The sequence below is a fragment of the Phocoena phocoena genome, chromosome 4 (assembly GCF_963924675.1).
Source record: "Phocoena phocoena chromosome 4, mPhoPho1.1, whole genome shotgun sequence".
Taxonomy (NCBI): Eukaryota; Metazoa; Chordata; class Mammalia; order Artiodactyla; family Phocoenidae; genus Phocoena; species Phocoena phocoena.
In genome coordinates this window covers 138,291,806-138,316,160 of record NC_089222.1, presented here as the reverse complement: position 1 = coordinate 138,316,160, position 24,355 = coordinate 138,291,806, and the positions used below count along the sequence as shown (strand labels likewise).

Genomic DNA, 24,355 nt, shown 5'->3' with positions numbered 1-24,355 from the left:
TCAAGGTGCCCTGTGGCAAAGTTCCCATGAAGAAGAACTGAGGTCCTCAGTGGACCGTCCTAGTTGAGTTCCCAGCTGGCAGGCGGCTCCAGCTTGCCAGCTGTGTGAGGAAGCCACCTTGGAAGTGGATCGTCCAGGCCCAGTTGAACCATCCTAGCTGATGCCCTGTGGAGCAGAGTTGAGCCGTCCTTGTTAAGCTCTGCCCACATTGAGATCTGTGAGCAAAATAAATGATGAGTGTAAGCCACTAAATTTTGGGGTGGTTTGTTACCAGCAGTGGATAACCAGAACACTTGGGATGTCTGTCAAAACTTCTCCTCCTCCTCGGGTTACCAACATAAGTGGGGCAGGGATATAAAGTGAACAATTGGGGATGCTAGTGCAGTACACTGTAGACATTGGGTCTCAGGTGCTTATGGAGCATCTAAAGAACACACATGATAGGGACTTCCCTGGCAGTCCAGTGGTTAAGACTCTGTGCTTCCATTGCAGGGGGCATGGGTTCGATCCCTGGTCTGGGAACTAAGACCCTGTGAGCTGCATGGCCAAAAAGAAAAAAGTTAAAAAAAAAAAAAAGAAGAAGAACACACATAATAGAAAAAGGTTATGACAAGGGTATTTCTATTATTTTCTGATTAGCTCTCATTTATTCAGAAAATTAGAACACCCTTTTTCTTGAGTTTCTGGTCAGTTACGGTTTTGCAGAACTACCATAAGTCTCACCTGGGTCACTTTATTATTTCAACTCTTGCTTGCTGTGGACTTGTCATATCCCTTACACTGTCACTTGATTTTCCAACACCCTTCTCTTAAGAGCACCATGGTGCATAGTATCTTTTTAAATAATAGAGTGAAAATGAATTTTGTAGTACTCCTGTATCCTTTCTGTTTTCAAACCCAAAAGACATTGAGAATAACCGAAAGTAAGAAATAACCTCTTCCCCTTACTCCCCTGGTTTCAGATTCTTCACATCTCTGAGTGTCTAGCCTTCCTTCATTCAATTCATTACTAGATGTTTAAAAACCTAGCATGTAATTACACTGATTTGTAAGAGGAGAAACAAAGAGCCAGAAAATTAGCAGTGTCGATGCTGTGACATTGATCTTATTCAGGGTAACTGATTGTAACTTGTATTTATCTGGGTTCTCTTGAGAAACAGAATAGGGTGTGTGTGTGTGTGTGTGTGTGTGCGCGTGCATGCATTATACACACATACATACATATACATATATGTGTACATATATAGGGAGAGAGAGGGAGGAAGTGGCGGGGGAGAGAAACAGAAAGAAAGAGATTATTTTAAGGAATTGGCTCATGTGATTGTGGTGTCAAATCTGCAGGGCAGGCTGGAGGCTGGAAACTCAGGGGAGATAGATGTTGCAGCTTGAGTGTGAAGGCAGTCTAGAGGCAGAATTCCCTCTTCCCCTGGGAACCTCAGTCTTTTTCTTGTAAGGCCTTCAACTGATTAGACGTGGCTCATCCACATTACAGAGGATAATCTACTCAAAGCTGACTCATTTTAAATGTGAACCACATCTAAAAAATATCTTCACAGTCACCTCTGGACTGATGTTTGGCCAAATGTCCAGGTACCGTGGCCTAGCTGAGTTGGCACATAGATTAACCATCACCTAACTGGTTGTTGGGATTCCCATTGCCCGATTAGCTGCAGAACTTCAGCTCTGCACCTGCTGCAGGCAGCCTTGGGAAGGGCAATTTGTTGTAGAGAGTTTAACCCCATCCCGTTGGTCCCTGGATCCCCTTCCCGGTGCACGTGTGTGTTGAGTTGGGTGGAGTGGACACATCAGTGTAGTCACTGCAGCCTCAAGTCCCAAGCTCGGGTTATGGAAGGGCTTTCTGCAGGCTGCACAGGAGAGGAGGACATCCCCTTGTTTAGGGATGACCAGGGCTTCTTTGCCTTTGATCTTGGGGAGTAAGCCTTTTGCTTGACTTCCCCTTTCTTCCTCTGTCCCTTTGTCTCCAGTTGGAAGTGTATATGGGAAGTGGCCTGTTTGCTTTTAGCCACCGGGCGGATGGCAGACACCCTGGATGAGTCCCGGGGACACTGCGGCTTTGCTTTGATCGGGGCCGCAGCGCTGCTTGGAGGAGTTTGCATGGTCTGTGGTTCACGGACCACGTTCCTAGAAAAAGGAAATGCACTGAGGTGAGGAAACAGCCGGCCTAGTTGAGAAACTTGATCAGGGACGTGTGTATGTATTGTTCTCTGGCTGCTTCCTGTCCTTCCCCCCTTGCTTTATCTCCTGCGTCTCTCCTGGGTGTGAGGATTTCATTGTTGGCTCCTTTTACAGGAAGTGCTTACTTTGAGGCACAGCTCCACGCCAGTGCCCGCTGCAGCAGGGTGCTACATCAACGTCTGAACAACTAAATTCTGGGCAGAATTGCATTGCTTCTTTTCATGTTTCCCATTCACCCTCATCTGAAAAGTCAGCTCTTGCCAAGGCGATACTTTATCTTCTCATCCTCCTGAGCTGACATCCTTCCTGCATTCTCAAAGCTGGGAATCAACTAAATATTTGTCTGAATTGTAGACTTCAACTCTTCACCCTGGATCAAAGGTGTCCTATTTGAAACGCAGAGTCCTACGGAAGCGATGGTCAGGCTGGCCCCTCCAGGTGAATCCTCCGCACTCTGGCTGGATGTCTGGGAGGAGGTGGGAGAAGTAGGTGGTAAAAGGGAGGGAAAGCTACATGTAGAGCTAACAACTCTGAGGTCTCTCTTTCTCGAAACAGGCTAGACTGATTAGTGAGTGTCGACCTTTTGACCATAAAGGCTTGCATTTATTATTTTTCCCTCGAAGACACTGTTTCTCAACTTAAAAAATTATTGTTTGCCTAAGGAGAAAAGTTAAATTCAGTTTGAATTCTCTTTAAGGAGAAAAATGAAATACTAAGGCATAATGATTCTGTGGGGTAGTGTTGAACCTTGGAGGACTCCAGACTCTTTTCTTTTTCCTTTTAAAATTGAGATACAATTCACATACCATGAATTTCATCCTTTTAAAGTGTATAATTACAATTCAGTAGTTGTGCAGTCATCACCACCATCAAATTCTGGAACATTTTTGTCACCCCCGCCCCCCAAAAAATATGTACCTATTTGCGGTCACTCTCCAGTGGTCCTGTCCCTGGGAGCCACTAATCTACTTTCCATCTCTACAGATTTGTCTGATTTGAATATTTCACATTAATAGAATCATATAATATGTGACCTTTAGTGATTGGCTTCCTAGACTTAGCATAATGTATTCTAGATTCATCTACATTGTAACATGTATCAGTACTTCATTCCCTTTCATGGCTGAATAATATCCCATTGTATGGATATATACATTTTATTTATCCATTTATCTGTTGATGGACATTTGGGGTATTTCTACTCTTCGGCTATTATGAATAATGCTGCTATGAACACTTGTGTACCTGTGTTGTGTGTAGATGTATATTTTTAGTTCTCTTAGGTATATACCTAGGAGTGGAATTTCTGGGTCCTTTGGAAACTCTGTTTAGCTTTTTGAGGAACTGATGAACTCTTCCAAGGAGGGTACACCCTGTTACATTTCTACCAGCAGTGTACTGGGGTTCTGATTTCTCAACATCCTCAACATTTGTTATTGTCCATCTTTTTTTTTTTTTGGCCATGCTTCATGGCATGTGAGATATTAGTTCCCTGACAGGGACTGAACCAGATTGGCAGTGAAAGCATGGAGTCCTAACCACTGGACCACCAGGGAATTCCCTATTGTCCATCTTTTTGATTTTAGCCATCCTAGTAGAGGATGAAGTATCTCATTGTAGTGTTTTGTTTTGTTTTGTTTTTTTAATTTATTTTTGGCTGCGTCGGGTCTTCGTTGCTGCACACGGGCTTTCTCTAGTTGCGACGAGCGGGGTCTACTCTTCGTTGCGGTGCACAGTCTTCTTATTGTGGTGGCTTCTCTTATTGCGGATCACGGGCTCTAGGCACATGGGCTTCAGTAGTTGTGGCTCTTGGGCTCTAGAGCGTAGGCTCAGTAGTTGTGGTGCACGGGCTTAGTTGCTCTGTGGCATGTGGGATCTTCCTGGACCAGGGCTCTAACCCGTGTCACCTGCATTGGCAGGAGGATTCTTAACCACTGCACCACCAGGGAAGTCCCACTCAAAAATTTTGATGAAGTCCAATTTATTTATTTTTTTCTTTTGTTGCTTGTACTTTTGGTGTCTTATCTGAGAAACCAGTGCCTGATCCAAGGTCATGACGATTTACATCTATGTTTTCTTCAAATAGTTTTGTAGTTTTAGCTCTTACATTGAGGATTTGATCCATTTTCAGTTAATTTTGTACCTGGTAATACATGTTATGAGATAGGGGTACATCTTCATTCTTCTGCATGTGGATATCTGGTTGTACCAGCATAGTTGTTGAAAAGATGATTCTTTCCCTTTGAGTTGTCTTGGGAACCTTGTCCAAAGCCAATTGTCTACAAATGTATATGTTTATTTCTATACTCTCAGTTCTATTCCATTGATCTATATGTTTATCTTGATGCCAGTTGTACCCTGACTTTAATTAATTAATTTATGGGCCCTGACTTTTAAATCCCAGGTTTCCTGGATAAGAAGTAACCTCAGGGCCAAAGTTCCTTGGCTTGTGGGAATTCCCCTTACCTCTGTAGGTTCAGGATTTACCCTGGCATTTGTCCCGGAAGTTCTTCATTATCTAGTCAATTGTCCAGTGCTTTTAAAATGATGTTTCCTTTATTTATCCAGCATTTACTTATTTATTTATTTATTGCTGAGTCGAGTCTTAGTTGTGGCACTTGGGCTCTGTAGTTGTGGCACGGACTCAGTAATTGCAGCACGAGGGCTTAGTTGCCCCGTGACATGTGGGATCTTGGTTCCCTGATCAGGGATTGAATCTGCGTCCTCTGCATTGGAAGGCAGATTCTTAACCACTGGACCACCAGGGAAGTCCATATCCAGCATTTTAAAATTGTTTTCAGCAAGAGTTAGTTCTAAAAACCTAACCTAACAATATAAAAAATGAAATTCAAAAGTATATATCTCTGATCATGAAATTTGGGGCAGGACATCCCTGAGAAGATTTTGGGAAGTAGGGAAATTATTCTTGGCATCTTGGAAAAGGACCACTATATTCAATATTGCTTTTAAAGCCACATTCTAATAATAGCAGTTTCCATTAATTAAACACTTTTTCTGTCCCAAGCTTTCTACTGGGGGCATTACATAGACTCTTTAATTTCATTACCATAACAAACCTATACAGTGATGGGTACTATCATTATTCCTGTTTTATGAAATGAAGAAGCTGAGACTTGAGAGGTTCTGAGACGATTAGCAGACTTTGACCCAGACCCAGATCTAGGGCTCCAGAGCCAGGCTCCCAACCCCAAGGGGCTCCCCTTCTTGTCCCAGTCTCAAATGTTTTCATAAACACCGGAAGGCTTAAAGCAGGGGCCCCCAACCCTTGGGCCACGGACCGGTACTGGTCCATTGCCTGTTAGGAACCAGGCCACACAGCAGGAGGTGAGGGAGCGGTGGATGGGCGAGTGAAGCTTCATCTGTATTTATAGCCGCTCCCCTCCCCGCCGCTTGCATTACTGCCTGAGCTCCGCCTCCTGTCAGCATTAGGGTGAGTTGTATAATTATCTCATTATCTATTACCGTGTAATAATAATAGAAATAAAGTGCACAGTAACTGTAATGTGCTTCAGTCATCCCGAAACCATCCCCCCTACTCCGGTCCGTGGAAAAATTGTCTTCCACGAAACTGGTCCCTGGTGCCAAAAAGTTTGGGGACCGCTGGCTTAAAGGACTGAGCTTTGTCTACTCTCATTTTCCCTGTCCCCCTTGTGGTGGAAATGTGAACTGCGACAGGCCGGAGTTCTCTGGAGACAGTTGCTCTCACATTCAGGAATCAATGGGAAGCATGTTTAAACTTCTGATTCCTGGGCTGCAACTCCAGAGAGTCTGAAGCACCAGACAGAGAGTAGTGCCCAGGAACATGAAGTTTTCATCTGCTCCCGGGGAGTTCTGTTGTAGTGGGTCTTGGACCCCACTTTGAGAAAAGCGGATCTAAGGGTGAATGAACATCCACGAATCATTGGATATTGCGGGCTTGTTCTCTCCTATTTCCTGTTAGTGAAGGGCAAGTTTATGTCTTTCCAGTATGTAGGGAATGGCCCTTTCCCCTTTTAGTCCCTTGAAAAGCAGTTAAGACTTCAATTACTTTTAAATGAGAGAGTACATCTAGTGCTTTGTAAGCCCTGTTAAGTAGAAATGAGAATGTTTGAACCAGGACATCTTTGATGTTAAAATGTACTATCCAGTAATTCATTGTTTGACTGTAATATAGTGGTGGGAGTTGAAGGGAAAAGTAAAGTATCTGGTTATTTTAGAGAAGAAAAATCTCATCCTGCCTTTCTTCCTCCTCCCTCACCCACTTCTTCTCAGATTGTGAAGTGGTCGGATTGTTGCTTGCCGTTAGCTTGCAGACCTGGGGATCCTTATCAGTTAATCGCCAAAGCAAGTGTGGATGACTTCAGCAAGCTGGGAGTGGCGTTCCTTGAAGATAGACTCCAGGTGGCTAATGGACTGATACCCCAAAAGATCGTTTGTAAGTCTTCTTAGGAAATGTTTTCATCATAGCAGTATGCCCTTAGTTATGAGCTTAAGGACTGTTGTTCGGTATGACTTAAGGGCAATGCTTGCATGCAGCTTAATTCAGCCAGCAGTTTGGATAGAACCGTAATAGTATAACATTCATACATGTGTCAGTTATTTTTTTTTGAGGTACTTATCCCTGACTATATCATTAGTGCTTTTCAGATTCTTAAACAAGGATTTCCCATAATTGCATTGTTCACGAAATGGCATGCAAATTTAGAACCCATATAATATTTATTTCACACATTCTAATACAGTATAACTGGTTTCTAGACCATAGTTCAACGGAACGGAAGGCATAGCCAGTGTTACTATGAAGTTCTAAATCTAACAGTTCTTTTAACTTAAAACATATATACTACATCATTTTGGGACACATCTTTTTTCAGGAAACACGCAAAATTTTCTTCCTTAATTAGGCTTAAAAGTAGGCTTTCCGTGTCCATGTAAGTCTTTTTTATGTATATGTATACACATATATAATTTTAATTAATTAATTAATCAATTAATTTCACTCCCGGTGGCGTTGGGTCTTCGTCGCTGCGCACAGGCTTTCTCCAGTTGCGGAGAGCAGGGGCCACTCCCCACTGCGGTGCACGGGCCCCTCACCGTGGTGGTCCCCCCACCATTGCGGAGCACGGGGTTCAGGCACATGGGCCCCAGCGGTTGTGGCACGCAGGCTCAGTAGTTGTGGCTCGCGGGCTCTAGAGCGCAGGCTCAGTAGTTGTGGCTCATGGGCTTAGTTGCTCCATGGCATGTGGGATCCTCCCGGACCAGGGCTCAAACCCATGTCCCCTGCACTGACAGGTGGACTCCCAACCACTGCACCCCCAGGGAAGCCGATGTACACATATACTTTTAAAATTTTATTTTATTGAAGTATAATTGACTTACAAGGAAGTTTTCATTTGTATCTTGAGCCAATGAGTGTCACCAGCTCTGGAAATTTGCGAAAATCACTTCATTTCCCCATTGGCCATATGCATGTGCCTAATACCATGCCAGATGTTTAGCAAGTGCTCAGTTAATGTTTTTTGAATCAGTGATTGTAAACTTATATTCCATACCTGGGTCAAGATACTGGCAAGATCCTTCTCCCCGGTTGATCCAATGAAGTGTCCTGAGAGTGGCTTTTTCCTGGGGCATGCGTGGATAGACTCTAGCTATGTGCCTTGTTTTTGAGTTTCATTATCATATAGGAGATTGATAGCCACAAAATTGAATCTATAAGCAAGTGGACAAAATCACCTCTCCGAATCTCACTTTCTTCACCAGACAATAAGGGGGTCTGAGGTTTTCCGGTCTGTACGGGGAAGGTGTGGAAACGTGCGAGTTTACTCGGGATTGTCAGGGGCACTCTCCTGGCAGGTGGGAGCAGTTACGTGGTTCCCAAAGGAGGCCTCAGAGTTGGGGGTGGGGGGAATGAGGGCTGCCCTGGAATGTAGGTCGTGCAGTGCAGAGAGCGCCCTGAGGTTCTGAGCTGAGCTGCGTGACAAACCGGAGGGTTGATGGATTGTCTTCTCTGTCCTCTTTAGCTGTCCACTTGCACGACTCTGCTCTGAAGGAACTTGAGGATCAGGCCTCAGACACGCCAGCCCAGCTCCTAGAGCTCCAGCCTGAACCTTCTGTTGAGAGCAAGCCTGAGCTGGAGGCTATGGAGCACGTAGGTAGAGAGGACCACCAGGTTCTGGGTTCTGCACCCACGCAGGGGCAAGGCGGTGCCCTTGGGGGCGAGCCTGCCGGGGAGAGCGACAGAGGCGTGGGCTCCGTCGAGCACTGTCACCTCCATCTTTCTAGCTGCCACGAGTGTTTGGAGCTTGAGAACAGCACCATCGAATCCGTCAAGTTTGCCTCTGCAGAGAACATTCCAGATCTTCCCTACGACTACAGCAGTGGTTGGGAGGGTATCGCGTATGACCTCTGCCCCAAGAGAGAACAGAGGAGGGTCAACCTCACGGGCAAGGCACCCAACATCCTTCTCTACGTGGGGTCCGACTCCCAGGACGCCCTGGACCGGCTCCAGCAAGTCCGGTCAGCTCTGGCCGACTGCGTGGACACCAACTGTTACACTCTCTACCACCTGCCGCTGGAAAGTGCTCTCAGGGACCCATGGCCGGACAACTGCCTGTTGGTGGTCATTGCCACAAGGGAGTCTGTCCCTGAGGACCTGTCCCGGAGGTTCATGGCCTATCTTTCTCAGGGAGGGAAGGTCCTGGGCCTGTCATCGCCCTTCACGCTTGCTGGCTTCCAGGTGACCAGGAAGGCCGCACTGCAGGACACAGTCCAGAGCTTGGTTTTCTGCAAGGCGGACTGGAGCCAGGTGAGGCTCAGCGTCCTGAGCAGCGGCTGCGTTTACGAGGGGGGCCCCGGGGAGCCCCTCAGCCTGGGCAAGCTCCAGGGCCACCTGGACAACAAGGACGAGGACAGGATGGTTGTGCAGGTGCCTTTCGGAACCCGTGGAGGAGAAGCTGTGCTTTGCCAGGTACGCAGGCCGGCATCCGTGTCAGGATCTTTGGGTCTCTTTGATTGGGTACGCTCTCGAAGGATGGACTTTGCAAGGTTGGAGAGTCTGTGTGCCGGGGGGGTACTTCTGGCTTTTGGCTGGGAATTCCTGCTGCTGGTGAGCAGCAGGCTTTCCTGTGGATATCCCGCTTCACCAAAATACTTGTGATGGAGGAACGAGGCAGAAGGTATTATGGCTAATTAAAGATTGCTGGTTAACCAAGAATTAGCCAGAACTTGTTTCTTGTCTTGATCTATACACTGGTAATACTCTTTCTAAAATCCATCAGTCCCCCACTCTCTTGCCTCAAAGCACACTTGAGTTAATATAATCGAACTGTTATTTAATGAAGGGAATTGAGTGCCTTGGGGTGGTAATTGCAAACAGTAGTAACTATCGCATTAAAATATTGTCAGCGGTTTCTGTGAATGCTCACCAGCTGCTGGGATAGTGAGTGTGGAAAACACCTTCAGGTCCTCAATTCCTTTATGATTTGTCCGTCTTAAAATCTAAGTGCTGAGAACAGTTTCAAATAAGAGAATATTGAAGTGATTTCGATTTATAGCAAATGAATACGTAGGTAAGAAAAAATGGAAACAGAGATAAAAGGAAAATTTTACTTCCCTTCCCCTGCTAAGGGGGCTCCTTTGATTCATCTGCTGTTTCTCTCTCCCCCCACCCCCACCCCGCATTCTTTTTCTTTTGAGCTTTCTGTTTGTTTAAGCAAATGGTAGCAGGATAGACTACTTCAGAATTCTTGATCATTTACTGCAAATCTTTTAATGCCTTTGGGCAAAAGTTTTTTTTTCCTTTTTGAATATTTACTTATTTAGCTGCTCTGGGTCTTAGTTGTGGCGTGCAGGATCTTTTAGTGGTGGCATGCGGGATATAGTTCCCTGACCAGGGGTTGAACCTGGGCCCCCTGAATTGGGAGTGTGGAGTCTTAACCACTGGACCACCAGGGAAGTCCCTGATGATCTGATGAGAAGACTAAGTAGATGTAGATGGTTTGCCCAGAATGGTTCCCAGGATGAGTGTAACAGATTTTGTTTTGTTATAGGGATCTTTTTATTGAGTTAGCGAATTGTTTCCTTTTTTTTTTTTTTTTTTGGTATGGTTTCATTTCATATGCTGTGCGTCTCTCCAGCCCTCCTAGAAATTAAGTCTCTTGGGTTTTCTGACCAAACATTCTTTAAGGGGGCACGAACGTGTCCACAGATGAACACGTACAACGCAAGCAGGTTTCACGTGGGCTGCAAACTACATGAATTAGTTTTTGGAGGCCTAATAAAGTTCCTCTTATCTTTTTGTCTCCAAATATGGTAACTATACTAACTCAGAAAATCCACTTAGAAACCTGACTTCCTAGAGCCGCATTTCAGCTTTCAGCAGCGAACTTTACCACCCCTGTGCACAGACTTGTACTAGAAAATTGATTCGGCACTGTTGGCGATCCATTTCTCAGAGTCACACAGCAAATCTGCTTGCTGTACCATTTAAATTGACCCCGTTACTGTCATAAAATTTGATATGCGTGCATTGCCCTAGGATAAAAGGCAATATGATGCAGCTTCAAAAATCAGATGCAGGGGATTAGAATGTCATTTTTGATTTTCAATGACTTCCAGTCTCTGTGTGACAGGGTCACTGTTTTCTCCTCAGGCCCGTGTCACTACCACACCTTGCTGCCGAGGTCAACCAATAAATATTAGCACAGGCTGGTTAGTTTCCTCTTCCCCTGTTCAATTTCATAGCCTTCATTTTTGTAATAAATGGGGCAATGATGTAACCCAGTAAGAGGACGACTTCAAGGACAAAACAAACCACAGCTGCTCAGTAGGTGGTGGTCTCACAGCCGGGGAGCTAACACTGAGACCTTAGGCAAGGCATTCACCGTCGTACAGAAAAAGGAAATTTTGATGGACTGTCCTGCTGATCAGCTTTGCAGGGAAGGTTTAAGGCTGTGGGTTAATGCTGACATTCGATTTATCAAATGGACCAGGAGTTTGGCATGAAGTTGTGCAAATCGAGCCTGTGAAATGGATTTGAAATATTTTGTGTTCTTAATTAGCTTATCACATAGCAGAAGTGGTTCTACTTCTATAGCAGAGTTTCTCAACCATGGCAGTGTTGAGATTTCGGACCGGTTCCTTCTTTGTTGTGGGGTCGTTTTAGCAGCACTGCCTGCTAGATGCCAGTAGCACCCACCATCCTGTCTGTGACTGGAGACGTTTTTAGTTTTGGCTTTGGGGCTTGTCTAAATGCCTTAATTGTAGACGAAGCCAACTTACAGAAATGGGCCTATCACTATGGTAACAGCATCACAGCCAGAGGACCAGGAGGGTGGGTGTGGCACACACATGGGCTGGTGGCCGTTTTTTTTAAGAAGATGTTGGGGGTAGGAGTTTATTAATTTTATTTATTTATTTTTGCTGTGTTGGGTCTTCGTTTCTGTGCAAGGGCTTCTCTAGTTGTGGCAAGCGGGGGCCACTCTTCATCGCGGTGCGTGGGCCTCTCTTGTTGCGGAGCACAGGCTCCAGATGCGCAGGCTCAGTAGTTGTGGCTCACGGGCCTAGTTGCTCTGCGGCATGTGGGATCCTCCCAGACCAGAGCTCGATCTCGTGTCCCCTGCATTAGCAGGCAGATTCTCAACCACTGTGCCACCAGGCAAGCCCTGGTGGCCGTTTTGAGGTGCAGAGCCAGACGGCCTCTCTTCTCGCTGCTGTTGTAGAAGCACCTAACCTTGAAACCGACAATCACACTTCGCCCACAATGTCGACAGCTGTGCTTTCTCTCACCTCCTGGAATCCGGAGGCCTGCTCGTAGCGGGAGCTCTCCTTTTCATCCTCGGCATCTCTCACTTGTGACAGGGACTTCTGTAGCACCCTACCCTGGGTGTATTCACTCAGCCCAGGGAGTACATTGGCCATTAACCACACTCACCCCCCTCCTTGGGCCCAGGTGGGGACAGAACTTGGCTCTTTTGACTTCTGCCACATGTAAGAGGTAATCTCCGGACAGTCACGTGCTCAGGTGAATTAAACGTGACCCGTTGCCATGCTGACCGTCCGTCCCAGCACTGGCTTTGACCTCTGGAGATGAGAGGCACACGTTTTGGGTAAGAATGCACGGTAGAAGGACACACAGTAGGATTCGTATACCTTAAAGGAGTTCGCTTTTATGCCTCCTTCCTTTTCTAGGGCTGTTTAGAGGACAGACTCCCCTGCTGCTCGTGGGCAACAGGGTCAGTTGTGGGTGAAGCAGGCAGCCCTCAGCTGGCCCGCTGGAATGTGGGGACTCTGCTGGACAGTCCTCTGCAAACTTTTCAGATTGGCTTCAACTTTCAACAATCGGATTGTTTTAGACAGTATATTTGGGCAGTATTTTTGTTTTGGTTAAGGCTTGAGTGGGAATTGAGAGATTTTAAGTTGCCTGAAGGCTGGCACTATACTTTTTTTAAAAAAATAAATAAATAAATAATTAATTGTTGGCTGCGTTAGGTCTTCGTTGCTGCACGCGGGCTTTTCTTTAGTTGTGTCGAGCGGGGGCTACTCTTCGTTGCGGTGCGTGGGCTTCTCATCGCAGTGGCTTCTCTCGTTGTGGAGCACGGGCTCTAGGTGCGCGGGCTTCAGTAGTTGGGGCTCACGGGCTCTAGAGCGCAGGCTCAGTAGTTGTGACGTACGGGCTTAGTTGCTCCGCGGCATGTGGGATCTTCCCGGACCAGGGCTCAAGCCCCTGTCCCCTGCATTGGCAGGTGGATTCCTAACCACTGCACCACCAGGGAAGCCCCTAGTAGTATACTTTTCATTTTATTATAATGTTCTTATAACGTCAGCCGGGTGCTCTGCAGGCAGTAGAATCCCACAGCTGACCCCTGGCAAAAGCGAAGTAAAATAAAACAAGGTCAGTTTGCCCTTCTGAGTACTGAGTATTCTGGCATCCTCCAGGAGCTAATGCCCAGTTAAAATCTCATCTCAACAGAGCCAAAAGTTCTAGTACCTTTCTTCGTACCAAAACACAGACCATTGATAGGAAGGTTCTAGTTTGAGTCAGCTAGAAGTTCTGGTATGTTGGGATCTTAGTTCCCTGACCAGGGATCGAACCCACGCCCCCTGCAGTGGAAGTGTGGAGTCTTAATCACTGGACTGCCAGGGAAGTCCCAGAACGACTCTAATTTTAACTGTACAACAAAGCCTGAACTAAATACATGAAATTCCAAGTCTTATCAGGTGAAGGAGGGAGGTGGGGCAGCCCTTTCTCGAGTCCGCCAAACCCCACTCCTCTATGTGTATTCCTGCAAACACTCTTAAAGCGGTGACTAAGGCCACTCCTGTCCCCAGGAGTTATGACCAGTAGGTGGAATAGAAGCTTCGAGCATGACCCACTGTGCCTCCCCCAGTTCAGCAGCAACTGTACTTGGGTCCTCAGCACAGCCATGTTCCTAAACGTTTGTCGTCGTATAACCACGTTAAGTGACTTGCCCAAGGTCCCATGACTAACTAGTGATAAAATTCGGGACCTGGAAAGTTACTATCCAGGGTCATTTCCACCAGATCTTTTCAGCCATGATTTTAATGGGCTTCCTCGATTTTTTTTTTTTTTTTTTTTTTTTTTGCGGTACGCGGGCCTCTCACTGTTGTGGCCTCTCCCGTTGCGGAGCGCAGGCTCCGGACGCGCAGGCTCAGCGGCCACGGCTCACGGGCCCAGCCGCTCCGCAGCATGTGGGATCTTCCCGGACCAGGGCACGAACCCGCGTCCCCTGCATCGGCAGGCAGACTCTCAACCACTGCGCCACCAGGGAAGCCTCCCTCGAATCTTTTTATTGCTTGTTGTTCCTTACCAGATATTCAGGTTCCAGGTTTATATACTGTTGATAATTGGAAGGATTCATGTTCAAGTTTTCAGAAAAAGTAGTAAAGCCACTGCTTTTCTTTATGTCGCTAAGTGCCTCTGATTTACATCGTGGTGTCTTTTTCCCTCAGGTGCACCTGGAACTACCTCCCAGCTCTCCAGTAGTGCAAACACAAGAGGATTTTAACCTGCTCAAATCAAGCAATTTTAGAAGATACGAAGTCCTTAAGGAGATCCTGACGACGCTTGGCCTAAGCTGTGACGCAAAACATGTTCCTGCCTTAACGCCTCTTTACTTGCTGTCGGCAGCTGAGGTGAGTGTATGCTCGGCTGGGAAGGGACCTCCTCAGGTGCCCGTCTTCAGAACGGTGACCCCTCAGTCGTTGCCTTGCAGTGGATCTCAATTTTGTTTTCTGTTTTGATTTTCCATTTCTATTTTGACTTCAGGTTTTGAAACCGTCTTAAAGTTGTCCAAGTAGAACTAATTTCTTTGGTGTTTTATGTAAGGGAGGGAGAGAAGAACATTGGAGTTTAGAGGGAGTTGTGTCTTAAAGTTATGTGGCCCTTTCCACTTGAGGGGGGAAAAGGTCACTCTTCTATGTGTCAAGAGTGTATTTGGAAACCGCAGTTTATTCAGTTGGGATTAAAAGCCTTTGTTTTGATTTGGACCTTCCTCGGGGAATCTTTGGATGGGGAAATCACAACTTTTGTTTCTTTTGTGCTGAAGTCTGCCATCTTGTGGCAAAAGGGGCTCTGGATTTCAGTTGATATCTTTTACTTTTGTGTAAAGGGAAAATGTCATGGAGTTGGGATCCCTTGTGTTCAGGAATTTTCCTGGCCTTTTGTCTGCATTTGATGCCTGTGGCTGCTACCTGGTTGGGCAGGTTGCCACATTCTCCAGGTGTGTCTTCTCAATCTTTTTGCTTTGCCAAGCTGTCAAATTCTTGTTGACTGTGGCAAATTATTTTGTGGGACTATCTCTGTTTGTCTCCCCTAAATGGGGAAATTTGTGAGTTTAGTGACATAACTGTATAGTTTTAGCAAATACCTAATAGTCCAGGTGACTCTAAACACCAAACTTCCCTGCTTTACCTGGAAAAGAACAAATTATACCCTCTATCCGAACCGTTTTAAAAGAGGAGGAATTCTCTTTGGGGTTATTCTCTGCCCCTTGGCAAACTTACTTTTCAGAAGAGACTAGAGCTATGAGTTCTCTGGGTGGGATGTGCTCACTTGGGGAAGACATAGAATCTGAGAGCGTTTAGGATTTGGATACCTTACAGAATTATTTGAGGACTAGATGAAATTGTATATATGGAAGTTCTGTGTAAATTGTATTATTTAAACCTTAGTCCAGGGACTTCCCTGGTGGCGCAGTGGTTAAGAATCCGCCTGCCAATGCAGGGGACATGGGTTCAAGCCCCGGTCCGGGAAGATCCCACATGCTGCAGAGCAACTAAGCCCGTGTGCCACAACTACTGAGCCTGCGCTCTGGAGCCCGTGAGCCACAGCTACTGAGCCCACGTGCCACAACTACTGAAACCCGTGCGCCTAGAGCCCGTGCCCTGCAACAGGAGAAGCCACTGCAATGAGAAGGCCACGCACCGCAACGAAGAGTATCCCCTGCTCTCTGCAACTAGAGAAAGCCAGTGCACGGCAACAAAGACCCAACACAGCCACAAACAAACAAACAAATAAAAAACCCCATTAAACCCCTTAGTGCAATTATTATTATTATGTTATTGGTGTTGTTGGGAGATTGAATAAGTTAAAAGTGTGTAGTGTGCCTAATAACGGTCTGGTGCCTGGTCTAAAACCACTAAGTAATTTTTTTTTTTTTTGGTAAATTTTTAAATTTTATTTTACTTATTTTATCTTTGGCTATGTTGGGTCTTCGTTGCTGTGCGTGGGCTTTTCTCTGGTTGCAGGGAGCGGGGGCTACTCTTCGTTGCTGTGAAGCCCTGCCCTCTTCTTAATGGGTGTTCTTGGGGATTAATGGTATGACTTTTGTTTGCACCTTCATCTCAGGCCTCAAAGCTCCACATCATTTATCTCTGTTTTATGTGTTAATAGAAGGAGAAGCAACAGCTCTGTTCTGTGACTTATTAAAAAGTATCAAAATAAAGCCAGCCCTCAGAGCTTCAACACTTAAAGAGGACCCATTTATAGACCCCCCCCACCTTGGAGGGATGGGGCAGAGCCTTTAGGGTGAGGGTTTCTGGTCCCTAGGCGAGGTGGCTGTCACTCTCCTAGACCTTCCCTCTCCCTCCTTTCCTGAGCGTGGAGGGCTGAGGCTGGACTTGTGAGGGATGCCTGCCTGCTCCAAGGTCAGGGAGCGGGCTAGACCCAGGCTCACCCCTGGCAGTGCTCCCTGACCTTTCCCATGAGTTCTTGTCAGCATGCTGGTCTTGGGACTTGGGCCTCCTGACTCTTGGACGTCGCAATGGAGAGGAAAGAGTGACCTGCTCTCTTGTTATTGTCCTGTGAGCAGAGGGTTGGAATTCTAGGTTTTTCCATCTCCTTTAGAATGGGCATAACCTGAAATACCTAAGGCTTTGTATTGTGTGTCTGTGTATATTACCATACACAGTAGATGCTTCATATTTTTGTCCTTCTGGCTCTTTAAACTGCCTGGGGCTGGGAGGATACATTTTCTCCTATTCATTGGTAACCCCCATTCACAAACCATGGGAATGCAAAGCTTGAACAATATTAAAGCAAATATTTATTCTATATACACATACACAAACACGCCACACAGACCCCAAGCCGACCAAGCCCTTTATTATATAAACACTTTGGAAAAGTGTAATTTTGAGCGATGTTCACTTCTCATTTCGGGCCCTCCACTTGGTCTGGTTGATCTTAGGTATCTATCCTATGGACTACTTTCCCTCCCAACTGCTTCTCTCTGAATTCTGCTTTACTGTGGGAGCCCAAGGAACTGAGTGCGTGAATGAAAGTATGATTGTTACATATGTATGTCCTTATTTCTTAATGTTTGTTAACTCCTCTTAGAAGACCCTGAATCTGCTGTAGAAGGAAGTGCGAGAATTCAGGGTTTCAGAAGTGTGTTTTCCTGGAATACAAGTGCTCTGAAGGACCATTGTGCAAGTGTAAAGGTGGCTACTCACCAGCTGTGCTGCTCTTTCTGGAGGCAGCTGGGCGAGTCCTCCACGTCTTTCTGATGCCGAGACATTTTGGAACACCTTCTCGTCATTGTGCTGGTGGCTGAGTATTATAGATACGGATGCCAGATTGGGAATGGAATTGGATCGTACTTTCTATTCTGAGCCTTCTTAATCGATCTCCTTGCTCCCCATGGAATTTAGTTACACGGAGAGGATCCTGGCATCCCGTCACCTGTTACATATGGCCCATCTTTAGGTTTCTCATCTGCCTTTTGGATTAGATGCCTGTGCTGGCTGTTCTTTTTCTTTCTTTTTTTTTTCTCACATCTTTATTGGAGTATAATTACAATGGTGTGTTAGTTTCTGCTGTATAACAAAGTGAATCAGCTATACATATACATATATCCCCATATCTCCTCCCTCTTGCGTCTCCCTCCCTCCCACCCTATCCCACCCCTCTAGGTGGTCACAAAGCACCGAGCTGATCTCCCTGTGCTATGAGGCTGCTTCCCACTAGCTATCCGTTTTACGTTTGGTAGTGTATATATGTCCATGCCACTCTCATTTCATCCCAGCTTACCCTCCCTCCCCCGCCCCACCTCGTGCCCTCAAGTCCATTCTCTACGTCTGTGTCTTTATTCCTGTCCTGCCCCTAGGTTCTTCAGAACCATTTTTTTTAATTCCATATATATGCGTTAGCATATGGTATTTGTTTTTCTCTTTCTGACTTAATTCATCTGTGTGACAGATTCTAGGTCCATCCACCTCCCTGGCTCTCTGCTTCTTGCTTCCTGTAGAATACTCTGTGCTTTTGGGGATCAGAGATCTCTCACCACACGGTGTCGCTGCTGAGCCAGGCTGCCCGGTGAGCATGCAGAACTATATCCTAGAACTATAAAGTAGCTCTTCAGAGACTTGCTTTTTTTTTCTCTCTACATCAGTTTTGCATAGTATAATTTGGTAATTTTCCATTATATCGGTGGCACTTTTTCTGGGCCTGTAGAAATTATTTCATAGTCACAGTTAATAATATTCATCTTTCATTAAACATTTACTGTGTACTAGGTACTATTATAGGATAGACTGTGGAAGAACAAAATAAACACACTAGTTATCTAAATAGTTTTACTGCATACCAGCTGTGTTTATACAGTTTGGTGCCTGGAGACTCGCTCTTTATACCAAATAGCACAGAAGATTTATGAGGCATCTATGTGCTTCCATATTACAGTGATATAAATGGAAAAAAGATAGCATGTGAACCAAGTAGAAAAAAAAACATTCACCCAAAGTACAGTCAGCCCTTGGCATTTGCTGGAGGTGTGTTTCTGAGACCTTCGTTGACACCCAGGCACCACAGTAGCATGTGATTTCGCTATAAAATCCAGTCACGTGTGACTTTATAAGTGTCACCATGCATGACACCATGGGGAAACAAGGCTCCACTGAGGTGCAGATGCTGGGTGGCCCAGCTGGACTTCTCTGACCGAGGTCTTCCCATTTAATTGAATCTCCCAGGGGCAGGATTGAAATTCAGTCTTCCACAAAATTATGATATGTTGTAAACCATAAAGTGCATGAGCACACATACACCACACACATATGTCCATAGAAAAAAGACTGGAAGGAAATACAGTATATATGGGGGATATATTTCAACAAGCTCTGAATATCTGATTTCCTATCTATTCCACTGTGGTCTGGGTTTCCTTTGGTGAGATTCAGGCTCAAGTTTTAGCAAAATGTCAGCAGTCTATGGTGACACATCAGCCTCATTTACGAAAAGGAGATACGAAAACAGTGACAGTATTTTTTTTCTAAGCTCTTTTACGAATTCATGTGTTTTTTTTTTTTGCGGTACGCGGGCCTCTCACTGATGTGGCTCTCCCGTTGCGGAGCACAGGCTCCGGACGCACAGGCTCAGCGGCCATGGCTCACAGGCCCAGCCACTCCGTGGCATGTGGGATCTTCCCGGACCGGGGCATGAACCCGCGTCCCCTGCATCGGCAGGTGGACTCTCAACCACTGCGCCACCAGGGAAGCCCCAAATTTATGTGTTTTTTTTGTTTTGTTTTGTTTGTTATTTTATGAAATGAGCTCTCTGAGAAATGTAACCTCATCCCTGCAGTTTTTTTCTAAGTGTATTCATTTGGGAGCAAACTGCAGTCACTCACAGGAGTCCCGTTTGATGTCAGGAGGCATCACTTTAAACCTTCTGATGCCATGGACAGGTCCATCCGTCTCGTCAAAAGTTGGATGCTAAGTGCATAACTTACACAAGGAAGTGTATGTAACCTTTGTTGGTTTGCCTAACCGTAGAATCTTGTTGCTATTTTGTAGCAACAAAATAGCATTAAATCTTGGAGACTTAATGGTGATTTTATTAAATTTTAAAAATTTCTTTGTACTTTCCAAATACTCTGTTATGAACATGTATTAATTTTATAATGAGCAAAAGCAGTTATTAAAAATTAAAAAACAAATTACTGTATGTCATTGGACTTTGAAGGCATCCCATAAATGGTCAAAACTTGAATGTTAAAAGGCAAGGACCCTCGTGTAGATATTGATGTTTTATTTAATATTTGACACCTATATTAATTATTTTAAAAGGGTTGGCTTTGTTAGTAAATGGCTTTACTCTGGCTATGACTATTAGGTTTACTTTTGAGCCCTCAGGTGGGCATGTGTGCGTCTCAGGGCCTCAGCCGTCCATTCGCTCCCGCAGCTGGAAGGTGGCTACTGGTGGTTGTTCCTAATTCTAACGTCCCCACCCCTGCTTGGATGTAGCACTTTCTTGACTATCGAACTATTTTGAACCGTTTGTCAAAGGAGACCATATATGTATGCTGACATCTCCGGGGGGAGTGCTTTCAAACAGATAACTTCCTTTCTGGAGGTGTGACTAGAGCCAGAGACTCAAGAGCCACTCAGGGGCCCAGGGTCTGTGGAGCGGGATTGCTGGGCGGCCACTACTCCCTCCCACCCTCTGTGGTGACCGTAAGTTAGGAAGGATACACCTTTCCTGCGGGGGACACCTGCATGTTTGTGAGCGACGCTGATTTTATAGAAAAGCCACAGTTCTTTCCCTGGCAGAACCTAAAGTCCAGCTGGTCCAGAAACTCACCCTCTTGTTTCCGTTTCTCTGGGCTCTGTTGCTATTTTTATCTCAGCCAGGGAAATGGCAGAAAGAAGGAGGCTGGTCACAGGGGTTTGTGCCGCGAGGGGCAGCTGGTGGATTTGGGCAGGCTGGGACAGAGCCGAGGCACCCCTCCACCCCACCCACTGCCAGCGGGTCCTTTTCCACCCCCTGGGGCAGGAGGAGGGGCCGCTGTGCACAGCCCTCTGCTGAGGCCACCAGTGGGGGGGACTGGGCCTTCCCTCTTATCCTGGGGTATCGCCGCTTGGGTCTGGGGGACACAGGCTTCTTTCTGAAGCAGTAAAGCTGGGATTCTTTTGGGCGTTCCTCACAGCTCGTAGCTAGTGGCATGGAGGAGACCTGAGCGTCCGAAGCCAGCAGGACATAGTCAGGGAATCCTGCCAGAGGGTGTGTGGTTCCTTTGCCTCTGGGTCAAGATGGAACCATAATAAGAAGTGACAACTGGGTTTGTTATTAAAGAAACTGGGCAGAAATCACCACGTTGTGCGTGTGTGTGATTTTGGTGGTGTGGAACTGTGGGGCGGATCGTGTATGCTTAAAAACAAAACCTGGTGCAACGTTTCATTTTGAGTCAACCCCAAATTATTTGTTGTGAAACTTTTCCCTCCCTGCCCAAACAGGTTTTTTGTTTGTTTGTTTGTTTGTTTGTTTCCAGGGAGGATTTTCTTTTTTGAATTTTATTTTATTTTATTTTATATAGCAGGTTTTTATTAGAAGGCGGGGTGTGGGTGGTGGTGGGATGAACTGGGAGACTGGGACTGACATGTATACACTGATATGTATAAAATAGATAACTAACCAAACAGGTATTGTTGATAAGGATAGTTTTGATATCTGCAAATGTGTCGAAAACTGTATTGTCCCTTCCCTGTAGGGAATTACTTTTTCGATGTTGGTTGCTTTATGAAGAAACTTAGACGAAGTCATACCACACGGTACTTACCCTTCCTTCTCTAGCCGACCACTTCATTTAGCAAACATCCGAGCACCTGCTAAGTGTGAGACCTTGCTGTGGAAGTTTCTGGAAAACAAGAGACGATTTCTCATCTTGCTCACATGCTCTATAGTTAACCAAGGGCCTTCCCAGGTGTCAGGATCTCATCTGAGTCTCAAGTGGTACTGCCAGTGCGGGGAGGGTAGGGAGGGGGTCCTTGCCCCTCAGAGGAGCAAACTGGATTGTGGAGTAGTGAAGGGTCTCATGTATTTTTCTGAGTCAATTAGACTTCTCCAATTAAGAAAAAAAATCTTTGCTTTCCTTTGTTTTAGCAGTTATTTGGCATGGAATCTTCCCTCCCTCCACCTTTAATCCTCGTTCTGAATCTTGAATGTACAGCGAGGCAGAAACTTCTAGTGTTCCTCTAGAATACAGCTCAAAACATAGTTTTTAGAGATCCAAATTAGAGAGAAACCCAGAATTCCAGGTGTGCCCTGAATAGCTTTTTTTTTTTTTTGCCCAGGAAGAGGGAATATTTACTTTCTTTCTTACTTACATACAGCCATCAGTATTTTTGTCTGTGGGGTGTAGGCTCTGATCCAGTTTTTGTTTTTCAAGTAACAGAGTCTTTTTCTTTAGCAAGAATATGAGGAAGTAACTTACATCGTTATTTATTAAAATATACAGATTTTCCAAACATATGCCCTTTCTCCTCTTGGCAATTCCCACCCACCACTCAATAAAATCATCTTTCAAAGGTCATTGTTTGTTATTTTCTTCTTTTAAACACACTATTCAGAGAAAAAAAATCACGGGGATCACATTACTCAAAACAATATATGAGGAAGTCTGTCTGGTTGTATTTCCCAGTAGAAAGGACTGGGACATTATTAAATGATTTGTTATTGTTTTCTTCTGTAGACATCAAAAGATGAGACAGAAAAATCAAAGTTAATTAAAAGCAATCAAGTTTTTTTTATGGCAGTATTTACTTTATTTCAGTGGTCTAGAACAAAACCTACACTATCTCCAAGGTATGCCTATACATTAAATGTGTACAATTTTCTGTATGTCAATTATACCTCTGTAGAGCTAAAAAAAAAGTCAATAAAAGAATTGAAAGAGAAAAAAAATAGAGGTTAACAGACTGTGTCTCTATAGAAATGAGTATCTCTTCCTATACCTCCACACTGTTCAACAAATATTTATAGAATAGGATAGGCACTATGGTAAGGGCCGAGAGAGTGGCATGGACATATATACACTACCAAACGTAAAATAGATAGCTAGTGGGAAGTAGCCGCATAGCACAGGGAGATCAGCTAGGTGGTTTGTGACCACCTAGGGGGGTGGGATAGGGAGGGCGGGAGGGAGGGAGATGCAAGAGGGAAGAGATATGGGAACATATGTATATGTATAATTGATTCACTTTGTTATAAAGCAGAAACTAACACACCATTGTAAAGCAATTATACTCCAATAAAGATGTTAAAAAAAGAGACTTTGGACTTAGCCTTGCTTTACCATTGGCATGACATGGCTGTTCTCCACAGAGCTCATTATTCTTCTAATAGCATCAGCCTCAGTATCCACGAGTTACTCATCTGTGGATTCAACCAACCATGGATGGATTCAGAACTTGCGGGTACAGCTACTGGACTACACCATTTTATATAAGGGTCTTGAGTATACATAGATTTTAGTGTCCTGGGGGGGTCCTGGAACTGATCCCCCATGGATACCGAGGGATGACTGTAGTTTTCTAAAGGATTCCATTAAGCCATAAATTGTTTCTTAACAAAAACCAGGGTGTTGCTGAGTTAAGGGTATACCTCCTCTTTTCTTCATACTTCAACACCGGCTTGAATGTACTTTGTGAGGCTTTCCATGTATCGTTTCTCATAAACCCAATCACTGCCATCTTTATGAGTCTATCAAATCTTGTTCATTCTAATAGAGCATTACGGATCATCAGACCAGATGTTTACTGATCTGTCTCTCTAATAGACTGTCTGAGCAATTCTTGTTGGGAGAAAACGGTTTCTTCAGTCCTGAATAGATTTTGACTTGTGGCTGACGCGGTGTCGGGGGCAGCTGTTTTACAATACGGCACCAGCTAAAGAGCAGATGGCAGATTAAAGCAAACATTTAAAAGCTTTTATAGCTATGAAGGCTTTTAAGGGTCTTTCATATACCTCTTTCTCTCCTTTCTTTCTTCCTTTGCCCTTCACCTAAACTAGAAATTTTTGCTTCATTTTAACCGACTTCTTGTTATCAAACGTAATATGTATGGCAAAGGTGACACGATGAGTTTGGTGTTGAAATGCAAAAGAAATAATACTTGGAATGTTTTCCTTTGCTGCCTTCATTTTATTCCTTTTTTTTTTTTTTTTTTTGTGGGTGGGGAGAGGCTTTTCAGCTTTGGTACGGGCTGTATTTTTACTTGAATCTTGGTTGCACAAGAAAGTTTCAAGGTGGCTCTGGGGTGAATGCTTCTGGCTACAATCAAGGCAGAGACTGATAATGCACTGGGGGAAATGCAGACAGATACAGATTTGGTTGCTCTCTGCTTTTAATTGGCGTCGTCACGGTTTGGGTTTTCTCTGTGCTGCAGCTCTTGCTGACTGACCTGGGGAAGGGGTAGCGCCTTGGAGGGAGCATCTTCTCTGCAGTTTCCTTCTGGGGATAGGAAGTACCCTGTTGAGAGAGGGTGGTTTTATCTCCTCAGACTATTTATATCCACTGCTTATGCAGTCACAGATTTGTGGATGGGAAACAGGCTCTTTTGGAATAAAAAATCCTCCCAGACCAAATGCTTTTTGTCTTCTATACCAGCTCCCTAATAGCTGCCATGTGTGAGGGGGTATGGATTATGGCGTTACCTCCTGGGGAAGTCGATTGAAGCTGTCTCTAGGAAGGCTTGCAACATTCTTTAGAACAGATTTTGGTCTCCCAGGTCTAAAAAATACATCCCAGGGAATAAGCCCACACTGGTACCGGGTTTGGGGGCACGGTCAAAGGCCCCTTGTGATCAGGTTCCGAGCCAAGGCCGGGATGAAATGGGCACGGCGGCAAGGCGGCCCGTGGTCACAGCA

At 45.2% G+C, this 24,355-nt stretch overlaps 1 protein-coding gene across 1 annotated transcript in view; it reads left to right on the top strand.

The window, feature by feature from the left end:
• Positions 1-24,355, top strand: part of HLCS (holocarboxylase synthetase) — a 191,832-nt gene that overhangs the window by 10,269 nt on the left and 157,208 nt on the right. The window contains exons 3-5 of the mRNA XM_065875914.1: positions 6,469-6,631; positions 8,217-9,163; positions 14,167-14,349. Coding sequence (XP_065731986.1) covers positions 6,469-6,631; positions 8,217-9,163; positions 14,167-14,349 — 1,293 coding nt within the window. The remainder of the gene's footprint in view (positions 1-6,468; positions 6,632-8,216; positions 9,164-14,166; positions 14,350-24,355) is intronic.